Source organism: Miniopterus schreibersii (genome assembly GCF_964146895.1).
Source record: "Miniopterus schreibersii genome assembly, chromosome: 7".
NCBI classification, from domain to species: Eukaryota; Metazoa; Chordata; class Mammalia; order Chiroptera; family Miniopteridae; genus Miniopterus; species Miniopterus schreibersii.
In genome coordinates, this window is record NC_138108.1 from 2,628,444 (window position 1) to 2,649,856 (window position 21,413).

The 21,413-nt window shown below is 56.8% G+C and overlaps 1 protein-coding gene across 8 annotated transcripts in view; it reads right to left on the reverse strand.

Annotated features, from left to right (window-relative positions):
- The window catches only part of AGAP1 (ArfGAP with GTPase domain, ankyrin repeat and PH domain 1), a 340,037-nt gene that overhangs the window by 209,365 nt on the left and 109,259 nt on the right, over window positions 1-21,413 (reverse strand). For 7 of the 8 annotated variants that reach the window (XM_081141777.1, XM_081141775.1, XM_081141781.1 and 4 more), the window contains exons 2-5: window positions 20,938-20,996; window positions 15,412-15,499; window positions 4,882-4,967; window positions 2,180-2,321 (exon numbers count right to left, since the gene is read on the reverse strand). In XM_081141777.1, the coding sequence (XP_080997903.1) occupies window positions 2,180-2,321; window positions 4,882-4,967; window positions 15,412-15,499; window positions 20,938-20,996 (375 nt within the window). The remainder of the gene's footprint in view (window positions 1-2,179; window positions 2,322-4,881; window positions 4,968-15,411; window positions 15,500-20,937; window positions 20,997-21,413) is intronic. The other variant, XM_081141778.1, reaches the window with a different exon arrangement.

Genomic DNA, 21,413 nt, shown 5'->3' on the forward strand with positions numbered 1-21,413 from the left:
GCAAGACTGCAGGGAAACTGCCTGTGTACCGAAATAAAAGGAACAGGAGCCACCGTCCAGTCGACACTTGTGTGCCCATGGGTGCGCTGAGTGCCTCAGGCAAACTCCCCATTTAACCCCTGCCAGAGCCCCGGGAGGTGGCGGTCAAGGTGGCACAGCCCGCAGGCAGTGAGGCCGCCGGGTCTCGGGGTCCCGATGCTGGGGCTCAGACACGCCCCTCCACTCCCGACTCCCCAAACACTGATGTGCGAGATGACACGCCACTCGCTGAACACTTGCCCCCTCCTTGTCATAGTGAGTCTGCAGCAGGGAGGCCCTGTGAGCCCTCAACACAGCCCGACCTCGGGCAGCGGGCAGGGAGACGCCCGCACAGCCCACTGGGCTCAGAAACACGCCGGGCAGGCCCGGAGGGAGAGGCGCTTATTGGAAACGAACTGCTTCGTCTTTAAGAAGCTTTACGCAGGATCTGCTTTAGATGAGCTACACCCCCTCCCCCGAAAACACTATTAAGAATTTTCAAGTCACCGACTCAAATACGCCCATTCTGCGCATTAGAGCAAGGCCTTCCTGCCGGCGCGCCCTATTCCTGGTGACCACTAGAGGGCGCTCTAGGCATAAAGAACCTGGCTCCTCCTTGGTTTTCGGTCAAACCTTCCCCCTTTGAAGATTTAGTTATTCCATCACTGCTAAAAAAAAAAAAAGCAAAAAAGTGGGGGTGGGGGTGCTCTCCATGAAAACCCAACTCTAACGTTTCACATCTGGCCCACTGAGAAAATGCTTTCGGTTTATCCCACCCTACTCCTAACACTCGCACCCGCTCCGCGGTCTGGCCACATCACTTCAGGGTCCTGCCCAAGCGGCCGACCGCCCTGAGCTCCGTCCTGTCGGACCCGGTGCCAGGCAGACAGCTGACCCTCCTGCCCCTTCGACAAGGCTCAGGGCTCGTTGGAAAACTCTCGCTACAGCAGGGCGTGGGGGGCACACCACGCGCTAATTCTAAAGAAATGGACAGAAACTCTCTATGAACAAAACAATGAAGAAATCATCCAACCTTTCTCGACGTGGTTATTTTTTAAGTTAACCCATATTTCTTAAAGTTAACCCTCATCTGATTTAAATAAATAAAAAAAATGTTTAATGTGACCTCTCAGCAAGTCTGTGAGCTAGAACAGGACACAAGACACGTTAAGCGATGTCACTTTAGCAAGAGACCAAGTGTTAAGTGACCTGGAAGGAAAGAGTGGATGTGCTCCTACAGTCCGAGTCTATCCCGAGGGGCCTTCTGGATCCAAAATAAAATAGAGATTGCGGGACATTAACAAACAGAGCAGGAAGAAACAAAACTCCTATACAGCAGAAGTCAATGTCATTTTATTTATTTTTACTTTTTAATGTTTTTATTGATTTTTTTTGAGAGAGAAAGGCAGAGGGAGAGAGAGAGAGAAACATCGATGACAGAGAAACATCGTCCATCGGCTGCCTCCGACAGGCCCCCTACTGGGGCTCGAGTCCGCAACCGGGGCAGGTGCCCTGACCGGGAATCGAACCGGTGACCTCTTGGTTCCTAGGGGGACGCTTGACCCCTGAGCCGCACCAGCCGGGGGTCAGTGTCATTTTAAAGGTGCACCAAGCCTGGCCGGCGTGGCTCAGTGGTGGAGCATCGACCCAGGATCCAGGTGATCGGGGTTCGATTCCCGGTCGGGGCACATGCCCAGGTTGCGGGATCGATCCCCAGTTGGGGGCGTGCAGGAGGCAGCCCATCAGTGACTCTCTCATCACTGATGTTTCTCTCTCTCTCCCTCTCCTTTCCTCTCTCTGAAATCAATAAAGACATATTTAAAAAATAAAAAAAAAATAAAGGTGCACCGGAAGTTAGATGAACTACTGTTTAGGTTGCTTATAAGCTTTTACATACAAAGAGAACTAATGTAGCCTAATGTAGAAAAGAACAGGAAACATTTCATTTTTTCTAAAGCACTGGGGGGGGGGGGGGTTCAGGTGGCCGAGGGATTTCTCCGTAGAATCAACTCAGGACATGTGACAACTTCACGCTCGCTGTAAAAAGTGAGCCTCCGGCAGGAGATTACTTCTTTAAAGCGCTTCTGAGTTCCTCCCCAGGAAACGCAGCCCCGGACCCCGCTCCCCGCTCCCCCGCCCCGACCCTTCGCAGATCGCTCACCCTGGGTGCCCACCAGCACCAGCGGGATCTCGCTCGTGTTCCGGTAGTTGGCCATCCGGCTGTAGTAGTGGTAGACGGTCTGGAAGCTGATCTCATCCTCCAGGCTGAAGACAAATATAACAGCGTCCACCCACATGGCAAACTGGGGAGAGAGGAAGGGGGGCGGAGCTGAGCGAGGAGCCGGAGGACAGGGCTCCATCGCCTTCGCCAACGGCGCGGCCGGCAGACCCCTCGGGCGGGCCGGCTACGGGGTGACTCTGCTGCGACACGTGGCTGTGGCTTCGCTAACATCCTCTCATCCTGAGCACAACACGCCTGGGATGGGACCCTCCTCCCCTGCCCACCCCGGAGACGTCCTCCCCCGTGGGCACGTCCACCCTCTGTCCCAACCGCAGTCCTGCGAACAGAAGGACCAGAGCCAACCTGGAGACAACTGGGGACTGAGTGACCCAGGAGCTTTCTGTTTCACACAAAACTCCCCTCCCGGGACCCAGAGACCCCGGGAAGCCTGGCTGGACCCCCTGAGATGGGGGCCCCTCCCCGGGGCTCCCACAGGCTCCCCAGAGATGCCCCATCCCCGAGCGCCTGCTCCTCTGTCAGGAGGTCTTTGCCTGGTAAGGTCAGCTGCCAGTGGATTCCTACAGCACCCTGCGGGTGTATTATTTATCCTTATAGAAATGAACAAAACTAATGAAAATTAGGGGGAAAAATGAAAACCCAACAGCGGCCTGACTGTTGCACTTCATGCTTGTTTCACCTGAGCCAGGTGGACCTACAGCAAACCCCTTCTGGCGATAACCGCGCTGCGAGCAGCGTCGCCCGCTTGACTCTCGCAGCCGGCCTGTAAAGCCGGGGCCCAGGGACCGAGGGGCCTCCCCTCGGCGGCTTCTCCGAGTCGCACACAACTGCAACCCTGAAAGCCCCTTCTCTTTCCAACTGAGAAGGAATTAAAAAAAAAAATCCCGTTTGCTTTCTCTAAAAGAGGCCGAGGCTCCTGCATAAGCTCTGCTGGCCGAGGCGTCAGCCCTAACGCTATTTGGGGAAATTTCTGGCGGGTCAAGTAAGCTCTGATTTCCACTTATAAGCAACATATTCCATTATAGGTGAAGCTTATACGTGATTAAACTTCAGTGAACCTGAAGTTCAAGTGATAAATATAAAATTAAATGGGAACAAGAACTTAGGAACAAAGAATCCTTCGGCAGCAAACGATGTCCCTCCAGAGGCGCCAGGGACCAGGCCAGCAGAGGCACCTCCCTCCCTGTCTGTCCTGAGGAACGTTCTCTCTTCACTGAGGGGCGGAGCAGTCCCCCCCACACCCCCCGCACCCTCAGGATCCCCGGGCCGCCCCCTCTCCCAACCCCAGGCGGCACCTGCCGGCCTCCCAGGGGAAGTGTGAACCCCGCCCTCCGGGCGCCTCCCGCCCGCCCAGCACCAGCAGGTGGCGCTGCTCCCCACCCACTGCCCCAGAGAAAACCAATCCGTTTCCACACTGCCCCAGGGCGACACTGGCAGCCCCAAGTCGGGGTTTCCTTCCTGAAGCCGCTGTCTGTGGGTGCACAGGGTGAAAGGCGGTGAAATCGTGAAAGCGGCGGCTGTGCTTGCACACGCCCGGGAGCGGGAACCTGAGAATCGTTTTTCCCCGAATACTCCAGCCCGCTGGGCCTGTCGCGAACTTTGACAGGCTCCACCCTGACGCCCATCCCTGGAAGTGGGAATCTTCAGGGTCAGCTTCTAGGCTAAATGAGAATGAAATGTGGCCTGAATAGGAGATTGGTCCGCAGGGAAACCACGTGGACACTTTCTGGTGGCCAGAGGCGAAGACGGAGACCTCCGGGGGTCCTGGTCCTACCCACCTCGGCGCTGGCGCCCTCAGCAGGCTGGCCAGCGGGGTCTGTGCCCCATCGCCACGTCCAGCCTTGGGCGGAATCTCGGGGCGTCGGGACAGGAATGCTCGGAGCGACTCGAGAACGAATGAGCTGACCCAGGGCGGGCCCTCCCCAATATTATAGATTCAGCTCACAGTACATGCTCAGCTAATAAATTATGTAAATAAAACACTAAACTGGAGATCAAGTAAGAGCAAGAAAGAAGTCTTCCACGCTCGCGCTTTCTTATTTCTAGAATGCGCAACAGCCACGGAACTTTCAAAGCAACCACGCTACGCTGCACGCAGGTTGTCAGGGGGACCGGCTCGGGAGCGGGAAGGACAGAGATTCCGGATGTCAACTCAACCGGGCTGACAAATCGGCACAGTCTGCCCTTCCTTCCTTCACCTTAGAAACATGGAAAGTGCCCGGCCAGGGGTGGCTCAGTGGTTGAGCATCGACCTAGGATCCAGGAGATCAGGGTTCGATTCCCGGTCAGGGCACTGCCCGGGTTGCAGGCTCGGTCCCCAGTAGGGGGCGTGCAGGAGGCAGCCGACCAATGACTCTCATTGCTTTTTTTCTCTCTCTCCCTCCTCTCTTCCTCTCTCTGAAATCAATAAAGAAATTAAAAAAAACAACAACCATGAAAAGTGACAATCGGCTGCATAGGCCGAACTTCCCCCTGGGATTTTACCTGAAGGAAGAACAGAATCGGACATTTTCATGGGGCATCTGTCCCCTTTTCTTGAGCGCACTGGCCCCAAGCTCCTGGCACCGGAACCTCAGCTGGGGAGCAGCTGAAAGGCCCGGGAGCCGCTGGCGTGTGACACTCACCTGGGCCTCTGGGGGGCCCCCTTCATCTCTAATCAGCAGCAGGTAGCTCTGCCCATCAACAACGATCTCCTTCTTGAAGCGGCCACCTGCCACACACACAAAAAAACCCCGTTACGCAGGAAGGACAGAGCGCGCGGCGGGGAGACAGACGTGGGCTTCGCTTGCGGAAAAATACACCCTGGGCTGTCGCCCTGGAGGCGACTCTGAGCCTTCAGGAGTGGGTTTCGGGTCTGCCTCTGGCACCCGCTGGGATCGGAGAGAACTGAGCTCAGAGGTAAGCGTTGGTCTTAAGGAGCCCGTGTCCGTTTCTGGCTGGGACGCACAGCCCCGCGGGCAAGGCCAGCAGGACGCGTGGCTGGGGGGTGGAATTTCGGGGTACGATTTGTGCGTAAATCCGGGGATTCTCGCTCGCTGGGGACACTCTGGTGCACAGAGTTCAGAAACAGTGAGAATGGAAGCTGTAGTTCTCTTGTTCAGTTTGCAAAACAAACAAATCTGTCGTGCCCATCGGGTGCCTCGTGGACGCCACGCCGGCAGGTTCGAGGGCCGAGAACCTGTACTCTCCTCAAGAGAAACCCAGTTCTTGGTGGGAACACAGAACATCACGGGGATGGTGCTGCCGCAGCCACAGGGCACAGGGGAGGGGGAGATGCCGACTACTACACACGGTTAGACAGCAACTACGATGGCAGCTCTGAACAGGAGGGCGGGGCGGAGCAGCACTGACAGGCGTTAGCGCCACACAGGTTAGTGAGAAGCCACGAGAGACCCTGCAGGCCGAGGGGGGACGGCGGCCCCGCGGAGGTGGCAAGGGCAGGCCCCTGCCACCAGCACCTCCTAGCACCACCCCAGGCCACCCGGCCAGGCGCCTCCTGGGTGGAGGGAGAGACCACCACTCTGGGTCCCTCGGCACCTCCAAAGGAAACCGTCTTCCGAGATTCTGGGCTGAGCCCGTGCCAGGAAACCCTCACCGGGATTCTGAATGGTCTCTGAGAGGAGCCTGCTCTCCTGTCAGCTTCTTGGCACAGATGCCTTCCCGAGGCTCCATCTAAGTCCCCAATACCCGGATGTTGGAGAGCCAGCCGGCGGGACCTCCTGCCGACCCCGAGCCTGTGCGCCGGGTCCTCTGCTGCCCAGAGCCACATTTCCCTCCCCCACCAGTGGCCCGACAAGGGGACTTTCCATCCCAGAGTCCAGGGTCTGAGCCATCCCAGCACCTGAGAAGCAGACCCTGGGGCCCCCACCGACGGCCGGCCGCTGTGTGAGTCTGCAGGGGGCAGCCAGGAGCTGACCTGAGCCAGCACCCACGGGAGCACACGCACCCACGCACGCACGTGCACACACACAGGTACACGCGCACACGAGTCCACTCCCACGCTCCTTCGGGGGCACTGATGTGACAGGTGAAACACGCTTGCTTTCCTGGGGGTCCGTTTACTCAATAATAGAAAACAAAGACAACTTTCCAACATTAAAATGAAACAGATCATCTCTCCTGTGGATCCCCTTCACCACTGTCTGCAGAGGGGCCAGAAGGAAACACACCTGATGGGGGAACGGACGGACGGTCCGCACCTGCGTCCAGACGAGCAACTGCCGCCTCCGGCAGCAGGAGGGTCTGCAAACGGCTCACCGACCCCAAATGGCTGGCTCCTCACAGGTGAGAGGAGGTAACACCCCCTCCTGGCCAGGCTGCTGTGACTAGAGAATGAGCCTGGAAACTCCTGGCACAGGACAGAGCCCCCCAACCCCCGCCCGGCGCGGCAGCCGGGAGACTGACTCTGCACCAGCTGCACACAGGCCCTGGAGCTGCGCACACCTCGCTCGCTCGGGGGCTTCTGGCCTCAGAACTGAGGGGATACATTTCTGCTTCAGCGCCCGGTGGGTGATACTTTGTTACAGCAGCCCTGGGAAACTAACGCATCCTCGGCCTGGTTACAAGCTTCTGCCTTCCTCTCCCCGTTCACCTGGAGCTCGTGCTCCCTCCTCCCTTCTTTCCCTCCCTTTCTCCCTCTCTCTCTCTCCCCCCTTTCCTTGCTATGGGCTCTGGCACCTTGAGCCAAAGACTTCAGACTAACTTTCATCCCCTCTATGAGGAGGGGCCATTCTTTTCTCTGTCAGGCCCCTTCCAAGGCTAAAATCACTCCCTTATAGCCCCTCTAAGATACACTGTATCTCATCAATATTTTACACTTGCAAACAGCAGCCACCTGCAGTTGGCTTGTACAATCTTTTCTGGTATTATACGTGCATCAAGAAACAAAATTAAATGCTCATATCCATTTGCCACGGACCCAAAGGTTTAGTAATTTAGTTAAAACCCGGCCAGGTGCTCGAGCACCCGGCTGTGAGAAAGAATGTGATTAGTAAAATTTACATACAACGAACAAGTCCGACCACTGCTGTCAGTGGGCTCACCTGGGCCGTGGCCGGTGGGTGCTGGACAACACGGCCTCGCAGGTGAGTCAACAGAATTTAAAATCCGTTTTCTCGGGTCACCTGGAGAACCACAGAGGGAAAGCCTCAGGCTGAAGGCGGGTGGGGCGCCAGGTTGGTCCACGTCCAGTGGGGCCACCGTTGCCGTTATTTCAAATTCAAACCCTGGTCTCACCCCAGCTAACTAGTCCTGTTCTACGAAAATTTAGAGGGCACCGCCAAACTCGACACCCGATTTTATTTTTGATGCAGATTTTTAAATGCCTATTTTATAACCCAGTTTCCAATGATTTTCCTGCAGGTCTCTCGCACCCAACTTGTATTCCCAGCACTGAGCACGCAGCCTGGCCCGTGGCCCTCACGATAAGTGTGTCGCTCGAATGCTGCTCCGCCCTCTCCGGCTGCCAAGTATTATGACACCACATTACATGACTCAGGGATAACTATGTTTAGAAAGCGTCCCCCGACCCCGGCACCAGGAGGCATTGGCCGGTGTGTGGCTCAGCACACGCCTGTGCACAGGTGCGCGGGGAGCGAGGCCGCGGGCAAGCTCAGCCGGGCGCCAGGCTCCCTGACATCGCGATGAGAAGGGAAAGGGAGGCCCCTTCACCGAAATCTACTCCCGCCAAAGACGTGGCGAGGTCATCGGAGGGGACCAGGCAGGGAGATGTGCTGGAAAGAGCCACAAGTCCCTCTGGGCTTGGCTGTCCTGAGTGTCCCTGGACAGCGGAAGCAACTGCTCTCGCCTGGCCTGAGAACACAGGCGCCGCCCTTCTGGCCTGAGCTCAACCTCGCGTTCAATTTATTACGTTTCTGGTTCCCCCAAAGGCAAGTGGTCAGAAAACTGCCCCGGGATCGTCTGCCCTGGAGCTCACCTTCCAAAGTGAGCCAAGGTCTTCATGTCCTCCCCACGCAGGTGACAGGAACAGGGACGCTGACACGCGCGTGTTGTGACCACACACGGGAAGGACAGAGCTGTTTTGTTTTTAAACATCCTTGAGAAAGACTTGAATGAAGGGCGTCCCTTACGGCCCACCCGGACCCGGTTACCCTAAAGGTGCCGAGGTCACTGTCCCGAGCCCTGGCTCCGGCCGGTGGAACCGGCTCTGAGTCTGGGAAGCTGGAGGCGGCGCCGCGTCCTCGGGAGCTCAGACTCGCCGGCAGAGCTGCGCGGAGCCGGGTGGCCGCAGGGCGAGCCCGCGGAGAGGCAGGGGCCCCGCTGTGTGTCCGCCTGCTCTCAGGGGAGGGCGGACGGACTTTTCCTATTCCAGAGCGGAGAAAACAGACTCTGCGCACACAGCGCCACAGGCGCCTGATGTTTCCGCTGCTCTCATCTCGCTGACTGGCCCGAGAGCTGCGAGCGCGTCATGAACTGCGAGCGAGCCTCCGCCCGAGCTCACGGAGCGCCTCTGCCTGCGGCGCCCGGGCAGGCCAGGGGTGCGCCCGACGCCAGCGGGGCGCCCGCGGCCGGCACGCGGCGGGCTCCCAGAGCCTCTGCTCTCCCGAGGTTCTGCTAAGACAAGTTCCACACAGCACAACACGGTCACATGTGAGCGCAGCCTTCCGGTGACCGTCCCCGTGCACGGGGTGACACCGAGAGCGCCGGGGCCCCGCCTTTTCCTGAGGCCACTCGCCGCCCAGCACGGGGCCGGCTCCAGCTCCAGGCTCATCCCTGTGCTTGGAAAAGTAAAAAGAAATCCACCCGCCCCTCAGTGTCTCACCTCAGTGTCTCAGTGTCTCACCGTTCATCTTTACTGTCCGGCCCAAGAATGAACGTTCCCCTCGCATTTCAAACTCCCCTTGTCCCGCCTCCCCTGGCCGTAAAGCGGCGGGGGGGGGGGGGCGCGTTCTTCGGGCCTGACCGGGACGCGGGCCGTCGGCCGCGATCCTCCCCCAGGTGCGAGCCGGTCTCGGGCCCGGGCTCGGGCACTGGACAGTTTAGAGATTCCCGGCCCGACAACGTTCTTAACATCTGCCTAAACTTCTCTTCTTCTTACCGAGCCGGTGACAGAAACAATACTGCAAGTCGCACCGCTTCCTAACTGTTCACGGCGCGTGGGACGAGAGGGGTGCATTGAAAAGAACCATGAATCATTTTATTTCTCCCTCGGAGAATAGAAAAATATTTTAATCACAACCGTGCCGGGACTTTCTTCAAACCAAAGTACCGCAGTCAGGGGCTCACGAGCAGCGAGACTGGGAGGTTCGTACTGTGACATCTGAAAGAAATGCTGGACCGCGTTTTATTTTTATTCTGGGGAAAACTATCGGTAACGTTTCAGTTTACGAACTGAGCCGGATCCCATTTCATTTCCTCTGCCAAATTTTTAAAACGTACACTGATTTTTTTTTTTTTTTTAAGTAACTACTATAAACTGTACTGACAATAGGGACCTAATGTGTGGTGACTGCCATGTGCTTCCGTGGGCGATGCTCGGGGCCGCGACTGCGGTGACGCGAGGACCTCAGGCGCAGGCTTCAGCTCCCGGGCCCTAAGGTGGACCAGGCCCCCGGCTATTCCCCGAAACCAGAGGGACCCGGGGGCAGACCCCAGAGCCGTGCTCAGACCTGAGGAAACGACTCTCAGCTGCCTCACCCTTCAGTCGGCTCCCAGCCCCCCCGGCCCCCTAACCCCGGTGTCTGGTGACTGTGGCCTAGAGGACCTGTCCCCTACTCGCCATCGGGAGCTCGGGCTTCAGGGAATCAGCTTCCCGCTCTCCTGGTGGCGCCGTTCACGATAAAAATGACCGTTTCTCCACCGCGGTTCTCGGTGTCTGTCTAGTGTTTGGCTCCGAAGCGTTAGAAAGGGCCCTTTCCGGCCAAAAACACTTTGTAAGGAATAAATTGTGAAAAAGGAACAGAAGGGACTCTGCTAAAAACTGAGTTTCTGACATGGAGAAGTGGCTTGAAATAAATTCAATGAGATAAAAAAGACATAAATAAAGCATTTAAAGAGAAGTTAATTAGCAGGAAGACAGAAAAAACGAACCTCACTAAAGGGTAAATGGTATTTCTGATGACAAATCCCCAACCAAAGAACCGAAAGCCTACTCAGGGAGAAAATGCAAAGGAATTTTCCTGAAATGCAGGAAGATCTGAGTCGGCCGATCCGCACGGTGCTCCAGGAAAAAGCCACAGACCCAACCTCACTCTGAGGACGGGACAGCGAGGCCGGGTGGCGGCCGCGAGCGAGAGCCGCGGGTGGAGCCTCCAGGAGCCTTCCACGCAGCCGCGGTTCTGAATCAGGCTCGGAAGGAGAACCGGTCACAGCGATGGGCACCCCCCCCCCCAAATCTAATTTACAACCAAGGCCTCGGGCCGTCTGCTGGAAATGCTCCAACCCCTCCGCTGCGCCCGTCCCCGGGTATCTGCTGCTGACCGTGAGGCAGCTCGAGTGGCGCGTTAACGAAATATATTTAGTCTCGAGCATCTGTCTCTTCGGGAGATAATGCACCTGAGGCTATTTGTTGGCTTTATTTTTAGCACTCTGCACATTTATTTATAAGTGTTAGGAAAAAATAATAAGGTTGCCCTGGCCGCAGTGGCTCAGTGGTTAGTGGCACCGAAGGGCCTCGGGTGTGATTTCCGGTGAAGGCCACGTACCCAGGTCGCAGGCTCGGTCCCCGGCCCCGGTCAGGGCACATGTGGAGGCAACTAATCGATGTGTCTCTCTCCCCCCCACACACTCTCTCCAAAGAGCAATGGAAAAAATATCCTCGGGTGAAGATTAACAAAAACAAATACTTTAAAAAATAATAATTAATAATGGTAATAAGGTCAACTTACAGACAGCACTGCGGATTCGGGAGACAGAGCCCAGCCCCCCCGCCTGGCTTTCTTTCCTTTTTTGAAGGAAAAGTTAAAAACAGAGTGGCGGCCGCCTGGGGTCTGTGACAGGCCGCGCGGCGAATATTCAGCACGGGAGTTAGAAACTCGAATTCCATGGCAAGCGTCACTCGCGATTCTCGTTAGCGGCATTAATAAATACGGCACTAATAGCCGAGGAGCAATTTTCATCCGATCCTCTGTACGGAAAGTGAGCGACAGCTGTGAAATTCCCATCCGAGGCGTGAAGGTCACACGAACACTAACCGAGTCTCCGCGAAGCTCGAGAGTAACAGCGGTGAGCACCCCAGGAAGGCCTGGGGGGCAGGGAGCCACCCCTCCTGTCACCAGGAGGTACCGGGGCAACGTCCTCAGCTGGGGGAGCGGCGTCTGGTCCAACACTGTGTGTATCACACACACACCGTTACGGGTCAGGTTCTACCCCCAAAAAAGTTACGTTCAAGTCCAAACCCCCAGGACCTGAAGGGGCCTTATTTGGAAACAGGGTCTTTGCAGACGTGATCAAGTTAAGATGACGTCGTATTAGAGGCAGGTGGGCCCCACCTCCAGGGACCGGTGGCCTCGTGAGAAGAGGGGGATCTGGACACGGCGACAAAGCCGTCTGGTGACGGAGGCAGCGGCCGGAGTGACGCATCTACAAGCCAAGGACGCCGAGGGTTGCTGGCAACCCGCAGCGGCGAGGGGAGGGGCAGGGCACAGGCTCTCCCTCGGAGCCAGGAGGAAGCGGCCCTGCTGCCCCTGGTCTCACACCTCTGGCCTCCAGGGCTGTTTCTGTTGTTTTAAGCCACAGAGTTTGGGGTCATCTGTTACGGCAGCCCCAGGACCCCAAACGCACACACGTCTCTCTCCCTGACACACACACACACACACACACACACACACACGCGCGCGCACGAGTAAAAGCTCATCTGCCTGTACAAAAACCTTCCCCTTTGGGTTACGCTCATGGAATCCCAAACTTCCTGCTGAGTTACCTACTTTCCCCTTGTTAATCCCCTACTTTAAAAAACACGTAATATTTGAATCCGTCATCATTTAAATTGTATCTTTAAAACGATCTAAATTGAATCAGGTCTCTTTGCTACAGAAATAAAACGTCAACCAAAATCGCACAATTAAAACACAACAAATAACATCCTCCGAGATCCAGCTAAAATCAACCCGATGAAACCTGTGCTCTGGTGAAGGTCGGGGGGGTCACCAGAGTTTTTTACCGGGGGGGGGGGGAGCGAACTAAAGCAGGGAGGCCCTGAGCCCTCCACCCTGCCAGCAAGCTAAAGGTCCCTGTCCCAGGTCAGAGGAACATTGAAAGGTATTTACACGTTAATTAAATCAAAAGAACCGTCCTGTGTAGACGCGAGCAGCACAGGGAGTGCCAATGGGCTACATGGCCGGGGGGTCCCTGCCCCGCCAGCAGCGACACACCTTTCATCTGAAGTCACTGCCCACGAGTGGCCAGAGGCAGGCGAGGACTCCCGCAGACCCGGGAGGAAGCAGCGAAGTGAGAAGGCGGTAACAACGCCGAGAAACGGGAGGGTCCCCCAGGTCACCAAAGTCCCACCCCTTGGCCCGGCGCCCACTGCGCCGCCTTGGCCGGGGTCCAGCCTGACCCTGGTCCCCACAGGCAGTCCGCTGGGGCTGAGCTCTGATGGGCCGGAGGGGAGGCCCAGGGCTCGGCCGCTTCCACACGCCCGGGGGAGACACGGTCCTGCCCAGCGCCGGACGTCCCGCAGGCAAAGCCTCGCAGGACAGCCCGCACCCGGCACGAAGGCCCTCGACAGAGCGCCAGCCGCTCGGCACCTACGGGCCCCGGGGCCGTGAGGAAGAACTTCTGCGGCAAGACAGCGAGGAACCAACGCGTCTCCCTCTCGTTTTCTGTTAAACAGCCTCCGCTCCTACCCGCTGCCCTGTGGAGACCCGCCTGGGGCGCGAGGACAGGATGTGGGAGTCAGTTTCCGGGTCCCCTTAAGAGGGACAAAGGCACGGCCACCTGCCCGGTTCCGGGCAGGCAGAGGGGCCGGCCCCTGGGGAACAGGGACCCAGGGGGCTTCGGGGCTTCCCCCGAAGGCAGCACCGGAGGCCCTGAGGCGGGTCCACTGGGTGCACCTGGGTGGTGCCGCTGCAAGCTCCCAGCACCCCACCCCGACCTGGAGCCAGTCGGTGGGAGGGGGGTGGCCAGGTGACAGGTGAGCCCCTGAGCTTGAGGGAGAGACCTCGGCCCATCCTCCTGGCCCAGGGCCACAGAGAGATGAGGTGTTTCCACCACGCAGGTGAGGGAGGAACATCCTTTTGTGCACAAAATGCTTTTCTACCCTTTAAACTCACGCATGCAAGAAACTGTACGCGGTGCCACAGATTCAGTTGAGTAAAACGTGTTACCTGAAAAAAACAAAGTATCTGGGCTATTAGAGATCGCAGTTTGGGGACAATTTTTACTTTTGATGAATGAACATTGAAGAGAAGTGCCTTCATGCTGATTAAAATGCCAAGCAAAGACATCACAGTCAGGCCCAAAGGAGACAGAACAAACTGTGACCGCGCAAAGGGACAAGGGCACAGTCACGACAAAGACAGACGGGGGGGAGGGCGAGCCGTCACCGAGCCAGACCGCGGGAGACTCGGGTACCAGCCGCGCCAGACACCGCAGGTGAGAGAAGCTGGGGCGTCCCGGGGGGGGGGGGTGCAGGCAGCTTTCCTAGACCAGGTGGTCACTTCACCTGCACTCGGGTTACCCGGATGCTCAGCAGCTGGTGGCATCAGCCCATACAGTAGCCACCCCTGAGCAACAGCAGAAAACCTCACTCCAGGAAAATCAAAGCCAGGCCCGGACACAGAGGAACAAACGCAGGCGCAGACCCCGGGGGAAGCTCTCGCCCCCCCCCCCCCCCTCGCCCGGCCAGGCCACACCGCAGCCCCCGATGCACTCTCCAGCCGGGCCGCGAGTTCAAGCACCGACTCCCACCTTCGGGCCTCCGAGTAAATCTCCGAGCTTCCTAAATCATCCTAAACCATCCCTCCAGCCTGGTTCATGCAAAAAGCCGGCCTCTCCTGATGGGACCACCGCGCGGCTTTGGCATGTTTGCAAAAGTCCGCAAATTAACGGTAGAGCCCCGAGCAGATTTGGCCACAGAATCCGCCCCTCCACACTCCTCTCAACGGTTCCACAGTCCCCGGGACAGGAGTTAAACACCAAACACATGTTACAGGAAACATGGGAAGCTAGACTACTGCTAAAGACACGTCTAAGGGACGAAACAGGGTGAGATGTTTAACTTAAAGAAAAGGCAAAACGAAAGCAACGGGATGGAGCACAGGACAAGGAGGGGAGGGAACACTACAGTACAGAGCCGCCTCTCCTCTCTCCAAACAAGACAAGCGCTACCATGAAGAAAGGGCATAGTTACCTGCATCCATATCTGCAAAGAATGGAACAGCCAGTAAGAAAAAGAAGGAACCAGAAATTCAGTGTCTCAGAGTTGGATTTTACAAGGTTACACGGAGAGAAAATATAATTTAGAAAATCTGCCTGTGCGCTACACCTGGATTAGGGGCACAGGGGCTGCATGGGTTCCTATCGTTACTGCCATACCCTTGTTTAAGGCAGGAAATAAAATATGGACACGTTAACTGAAGCAGGAAAAGCCTCACGGCAAGCCAAATGTCTTATTCGCATGCAAAACGATCATTAAATGTTTATCACACAGTATAAAGGGGGAAACATACTCCAGCATGTGCTGGTGGGTCATCTGAATGGCTCATATCTACGACTACGTCACAGGACATACGAAGTATGTATAAACTCAATATTCAGCCTGGCCCACACGGCTCAGTGGCTGAGCGTCGACCTATGAACCAGGAGGTCACAGTTCGATTCCTGGTCAGGGCACATGCCCGGGTTGCATCAATAAAAACATTTTAAAATAAAATGTTAAACTCAACATCTAGGTTGGAGAAATGGCAGAGCAGTATTTAAGTGAGTAAGACCAGATTGACGATTGAAAGGACAGAACTATCAGGGAAGAAATAAATTCAAGAGGATTGATTTCATGGTTCTACCCTTGCTCCGAATGCCACAGAGACTATCATCGGTCAGCTACACATACTACAGAAGAAACAATGTCTCCAAGGATTTCTACTGCTTGGTGCTCTGTTACTGTCTTGACATGTGATACATCAATGTAACGATTTAGGATTCACTACAGAAACATTTAAAACACTAAGCTCTCCTAGGCCGGGCCTGCAGCGTACCTTCGGGGGACTCCTCCTGGACGTAGGTGCCGGTCAGGTAGCGGTGCACCAGAGCCGACTTGCCGCTGGCCAAGTTGCCCACGATGCCCTGCAACAAAGGAACGGACGACTGTTAAGGACCGGGACATCAGTCTATTCGGCCACCTGCGCATGGAGGGAGGTAAAACGTGTGGGGAGTCTACGCGTAATCACAGCCAGGCACTGGCCAGAAGGTCAGAGATGGGCTCAGGGTGTCCTCCTGCTGGGGGGGGGGGGTTGAGGCTCCTGAGTTACCATCCCCCTCTCACCCTTGCAGGGTGTGAGTCAGGGGGTTGTGTGGCGTTAACCCTCCACGGCCCGAGCGAGGTACATACGATGTGCGACATGGGCCACGGAGGCGTACAGAGAACACGGGATGGGGCATTCTGGTGCATCCCGTCAGGAGGAAGGTGCAGTTACCTGCGCCCCATCTGGAGCCCAGGCACTCCAGGGACAACACATGGTCTCCAACCGAGTGCCGGGGCCCACTGTCTGCAGACACACTGCCAGCGGCAGGTCTGTGACCCCCCACACTGACACTGTCCCACCGTCCGTTCGTGTGGCACCCCACCCTGCTTCACCCAACCTCAGTTTGGGATGGTCCTCCTGCTCCCCTCTGCACACTGTGACTGCTGAGGACATTCCTGGCCAGGTCCCCCACTGCACTGAGCTCCCCGAAGACTGAGAACTATGCCTCTGGATGCCGGAGAGGTCACCACTCTGAATCCCTGCACTGAAGAGTTTCTGCCCAACAAAGTGCCTGGTAAATATGGGAGGGAGGGAGGGAGGGACAGATGGAGGGAGGGAGGAAGGGAGGGACAGAGGGAAGGAGGGAGGGAGGGACAGATGGAGGGAGGGAGGGAAGGTGGGTCAGATGGAAGGAAGAGAGACTGGTTGCTTGGCTAAGCCGATGATGAAGCCAGTAACTAGAAGAACGGGAGAGAAGACACCGGCATGAAGCTGCCAGTTGAACCTGGCCTTCCTGTATCCTGTGCCCTGCCTGCCCTCCAGCCTCCCACCCTCCCAGCCCCCACACGGCACCCTAACAGGCCCTGCCGTCTCCAAACACTAGGCCTTCCCACATCGACCACTGCCCGAAATACCCCTCCTGCTCGTGGGTCCGCAAGCAGCCCAGACGCCCCCTCCTCGGGAAGCCTTCCTGACGCCACAGCCTCGGGGGAGCGCGGCGGCTCCATGCTCCTTGGTGCCCTCCTCTCGTGCCTCTTGGGATTTTCCTTTTCACCAGCATCAGTACGGGTCCGACCCTCTAGGGCTGACAAGTCCCTGAGGGCGGGGGCCGCGTCCCCTTTGTTCCTGGGTTCTCTGTGCCCCGGCACTGCACCCAGCCCAAGGCAAGCTCCCAGGACACTGGCTGAATGAGTGACCCGGCGCCAGCGAGTATAAACGGCCGCGGCTGGACCAGGCTCCGCAGGCAGATCCTAAATGAAGCCGTCTCCCCTCCCGCTTTGACGCAGGTCTCCCTTTACCTGCGGCCTTGATAATCCGAGAGGTTCTACCTATTAATTATTCTTCGCTCCAGGGCACCTGCTGTTTGTCAGCTTCACGCTGAGAAAATCCAAAACAGCGTGCCACAGAATTAAATTTTTAATTAAGATTAGAGTTCCTCTCTCCCGAGGAGAACACTCGGAATCGATCTCTGGGCAGCCCGTGTCTCCCGTGAGCGGCAACCACTCTGCCTTCCTCCCTACGAGCCACGGCGTGGAAAGGACCGGCTGACCACTCAGGACGGGTGGGGCACGTCCGGCCACAGGCCACGCATGGCCCAAAGAATCCTTTGGCCGGGCCCTGCCGAGGCCTCACCGAAGAGAAGCAGCTCCAGCCGTCACATTAGGGGTGAGTTCATTAAATGTTTCACCAAATAGAGCAGGCTTTTTTTAAAAAATATATCTTTACTGATTTCAGGGCAGGCTAATTTTTAAGTTGATAATTTTGTATGGCCTGAGAATGATATAAATACCCAAATGGCTGAAAAAAGGTTCCCCACCCGTCTCAGAAGCCAGCCGGGCAGTCCTGGGGGCGCGCGGGAGGGTCTCAGCGGTCTGAATGGCCCCGTCACAGACCTCCTTACACTCGCGCACGCGGCCATCGTCCTGACCTGAACCACAGGCGGAACCAACTGTGCAGACGGACAAAGGAACAAACGGAAAAGCGTTCACTGCAAAGCTCTGCGGGCCCCGTGGCTGCTGCTGTACAGACGGAGAAGGCAGTGGGTGCGGCCGGGTCTGCAGCGCGGGCCAGGGTCCCGTCAAGGCCAGGTGGCCAAGGTCACCACCACCGGCCCCTCATCCTACGGGTCCCTCGTCCTCGGGCGGGTGCCACAAGCCTCCAGCTGCCCCCTCCAGAGAGGAAAGGGCGCGCGGGCTCTCCCCAGATCTCCCTACGTCCCAGATTCCACCCCTCACCTGCTGAACGCGTGGTTTGCTAAAAGGGAAATCAAGGCTGTTAGTAAAAATCCCAGGTGGGAATTCAACCGGAAACACAGAAATCGGGCCGACAGGTGGCCACGGAACATACCGCTCTCCAGGCGGGACTGCCACAGTGTCCTCACGCTTCCTGCCAGACACAAGCAGCAAGCGTGCACCTGGCACAGGGACCGGAGCTCGGATCCACGGTGGCACCAAAAGCAGCGGTCACGGATCATCTAACCCTAACACGACTTCGGGACACACAAGGCATGGCACCACTGCTCTCGTAAAGAAAGCAAACACTGGGGTGTTTTCTCCAACAGGATCCAAGAGGTCGGCCTGAGGCTCCCTATTGTGTCGCTTAATTGTGTTTGTGAAACAGAGTCAGGGGCCCCGAAGGCGCTGCCCTAAGGCCACCTGTCTCGGGGTGCTGGAGGAGGGCAGGAGACAATGGCAGCCCTGTGGACACACAGAGGCCGCCCCCCAACAGAAGGGCACTTTCTGTGGACTCGAAACGCCTCAGCGCAGACGGACGGGCCAAGGAGGCCGAGCTGGCTGCTGCCTCCACCAGGGGGCGCCGGCGGGGCAGGGCGGCCACACAGCTCAGGGGCAGGAGAACTTCCTCCTGGGGACCTGCGGGTCACTCACATTTCCCCACCCACGGTGGAGTCCAGCCAACCTGCAGGGAGTTATTTCTGGGGGACTTCTGGAGCCCACGCTGCCCCTTAATGCACCGCCGGCCATTTATTTCAGACAACTGCACACTGGCTGCTCAAATACTGGCGGAAAACACGTCTCTGGTCGCAAGCAACCTCGCTACGGGCTGCTCTGGGCATCTGGGCTCTGGCAGAACTTTCAACATCTTTTAACTATCAGAACCGGCCTACGTTAGGGGGTTCAATGCTCGGTGCGCACGGTCAGTCCGTAACACTGTCACCAGGTGGCCACTGGCCTCAGGGGGCTATTCCAATTCAAATTAAACAAATACAATTTTAAGCCCTGGCCGATGTGGCTCAGTTGGCTGAGCACCGTCCTGTGCACCAAGAGGTCGCTAGTTCAATTCTTGGTCAGGACACATGCCCAGGTTACAGGCTCGATCCCCAGTAGGGGCGTGCAGGAGGCAGCCGATCAATGATTCTCATCGATGTTTCTATCTCCCTTCCTCTGTCTCTAAAATCGATAAAAACATATTTTTTAAATTAAATAAACATTAAAAATTCAGCCCCTCAGTTGCACCAGCCACGCCTGAAGTGCTCCGCAGTCACCTGGGGCCAGGGGCCACCGTGCTGGACGGTGGAGACGGAGGTGTCCTCGGGGCAGGACGTTCTCCTGGCCAGGCTGACAGACAAGCTCCAGCTCCCAGCTCACCCCCCAGCCCCGGCCTTATGAACTGTCTCCTCGGGCAAGTTCTAACGCCTCCCAGCCTCACTTCCCCCTTTTGTGGAATGGGGCCGTCAGGATTAAATGAAGATTCAAGATGCCCCACGGAGCAGGGGCTTTATAAGCGCAGTCACGTGTCATCGAGACTCCGTCCCGCGTTTTACTCCAATGCAGGACCCTGGCAGCTCTCAGGCCTCACGGGGGCGTATGTGAAACTGGCCAGTCTTTCTGAAAAGCTCCTGGTGACCACACTGCCACCTGTGTGGCATTCGTCTGGCAGGTGTTTCCTGGTCGGGCAGGTGCAGTGGTCACAGAACACACGGGCAGGAGGGGGTGGCTGACCCAGGCTGTTTCTGTGGAACCCAGCTTCCGAAACGGGACGGGACTCACGGGCCCGTCTCCCACAAGGGAAGACGCCCACTGGCAAGTGCCCGGTGACACCACCAGCCATGGCAGTGGGGACAGCAGGGCTCAGTGACCAGGGTGCCTCCCCACATGTCCTTGTTCTCCTGATGACAAGTCGGGTGACATACGCTCTCTTCAAACTCTGGGCAGTCCTCATTGCATCATCTCGGAACTGAGAAGCCTAAGGGTCCCACTCCCACCCCATGTCCAAACAAGGGAAGGTGTGCGAGGGCCTCTGGGGGTCACCGGGGTCACTGGGCAGACAGGCTGGAGCTACTAACAGATGGGGACCTGGGAGGACTGAGCGGGCCCAGTCGGAGCCGAGCCTCCTCAGTGTGGGCTGAATGGAAAGAGCGTCTGCTGTCCTTTTACTGTCAGAGCCCATCGCTGCAGAGGGTTAAATATATATACACACGCACGGATGTCTACACAGACATCTACACACACACACACAGATACACATGTGCATACATACATGGATACATGCATGCACACGTATGTAGAAACATATACACACAGTACATATACAGATACACATATGCACACATGCACATGAATACACATGCACACACACTACACACATATCTACTTACAGATACACATGAACATGCACAGTACGTGTACATACATATACACATACAGATGTGTGTGCACACATGTACACCGATACACACATGCATGTATACACACGGTGTACATATATACACATACATAGATACACACAAGCACACACATATACATATGCCATGCAGGGGGCTGGGGCTCAAAGATGTGGCTGCAGAGACCCAGGTCATTTCTCATAAGCCAATTTTAAGCTTTAAATAATCTCACTGAAAGAATGAAGTTTGTAATAAAAACAAAATTCTTCTAATTTGATGCCACCACTTTGTAATGCAGGAACAGTCACATTGTTTTAATGATGAATTCCAAAGCTTGATGAATCGTTATAGAAACTTTCCTCTGCATCCGGCAGAGAATAAATAAAGCCGAGAGAGAGACAGACAGGCAGGAAGACAAAGACAGAGAGACAGAGACACACAAACAAGAGCAGACGATGGATGGACCCGCCCTGTGCACGCAGGGCCGCTCTCGCTGGCCGTCCATCTCGGCCTCACAGGCACACTCAGGGCTCCAGCCCCAAACCGCCAGCTACACACCCAGGGACACGCCCAGAGGCCATCTCCTCCTCTGGGTCCCAGGGACGCACAGAGCCCTCGGGGTGCAGGCCTGGGTGTGCTCACAGAGCCCCCTTCCCACAGGTGAGCACAGATAACCGCTAAGGCAGGGAAGCACTCACCACTTTGAGCTCTGGGACCGACCGACTTAACGTCCATTCCTGGCTGTTCACAAAGGCATCTGTAAAACAGGAGGGGACACAGAGTGAGACACACGGCTGAAGGCAAGGCAAAACGCCCTGATGCGCCAGGCCTGACCCCTCCCACTGTGCAGACCGAGCCCCGAGGGCACCCCCAACCCAGAGAAACTGTGACCCCCTGAGCCCACACCCAGTTCCAATTCTAAGCCTGGGCTCTGCCCCTAAACCTAAGGCCCACCCTGCCCATGACTCAAGGGACTGAGACATCCACTCCCCTCATCTCCCGGCTCCTGCCCAGCCCCACTGGCCCCATCCTGCCCGGGGCCCGCTCAACACAGATGACGGCAACGACTTGACCTCCCACACCCCACACGGGCCACTTCTCGTCGCTGAGACCCCACGACACGCCCACACCGTGTGCTATGAACACAGAGTGGCAGCCTCTCTGGCCCCACTGC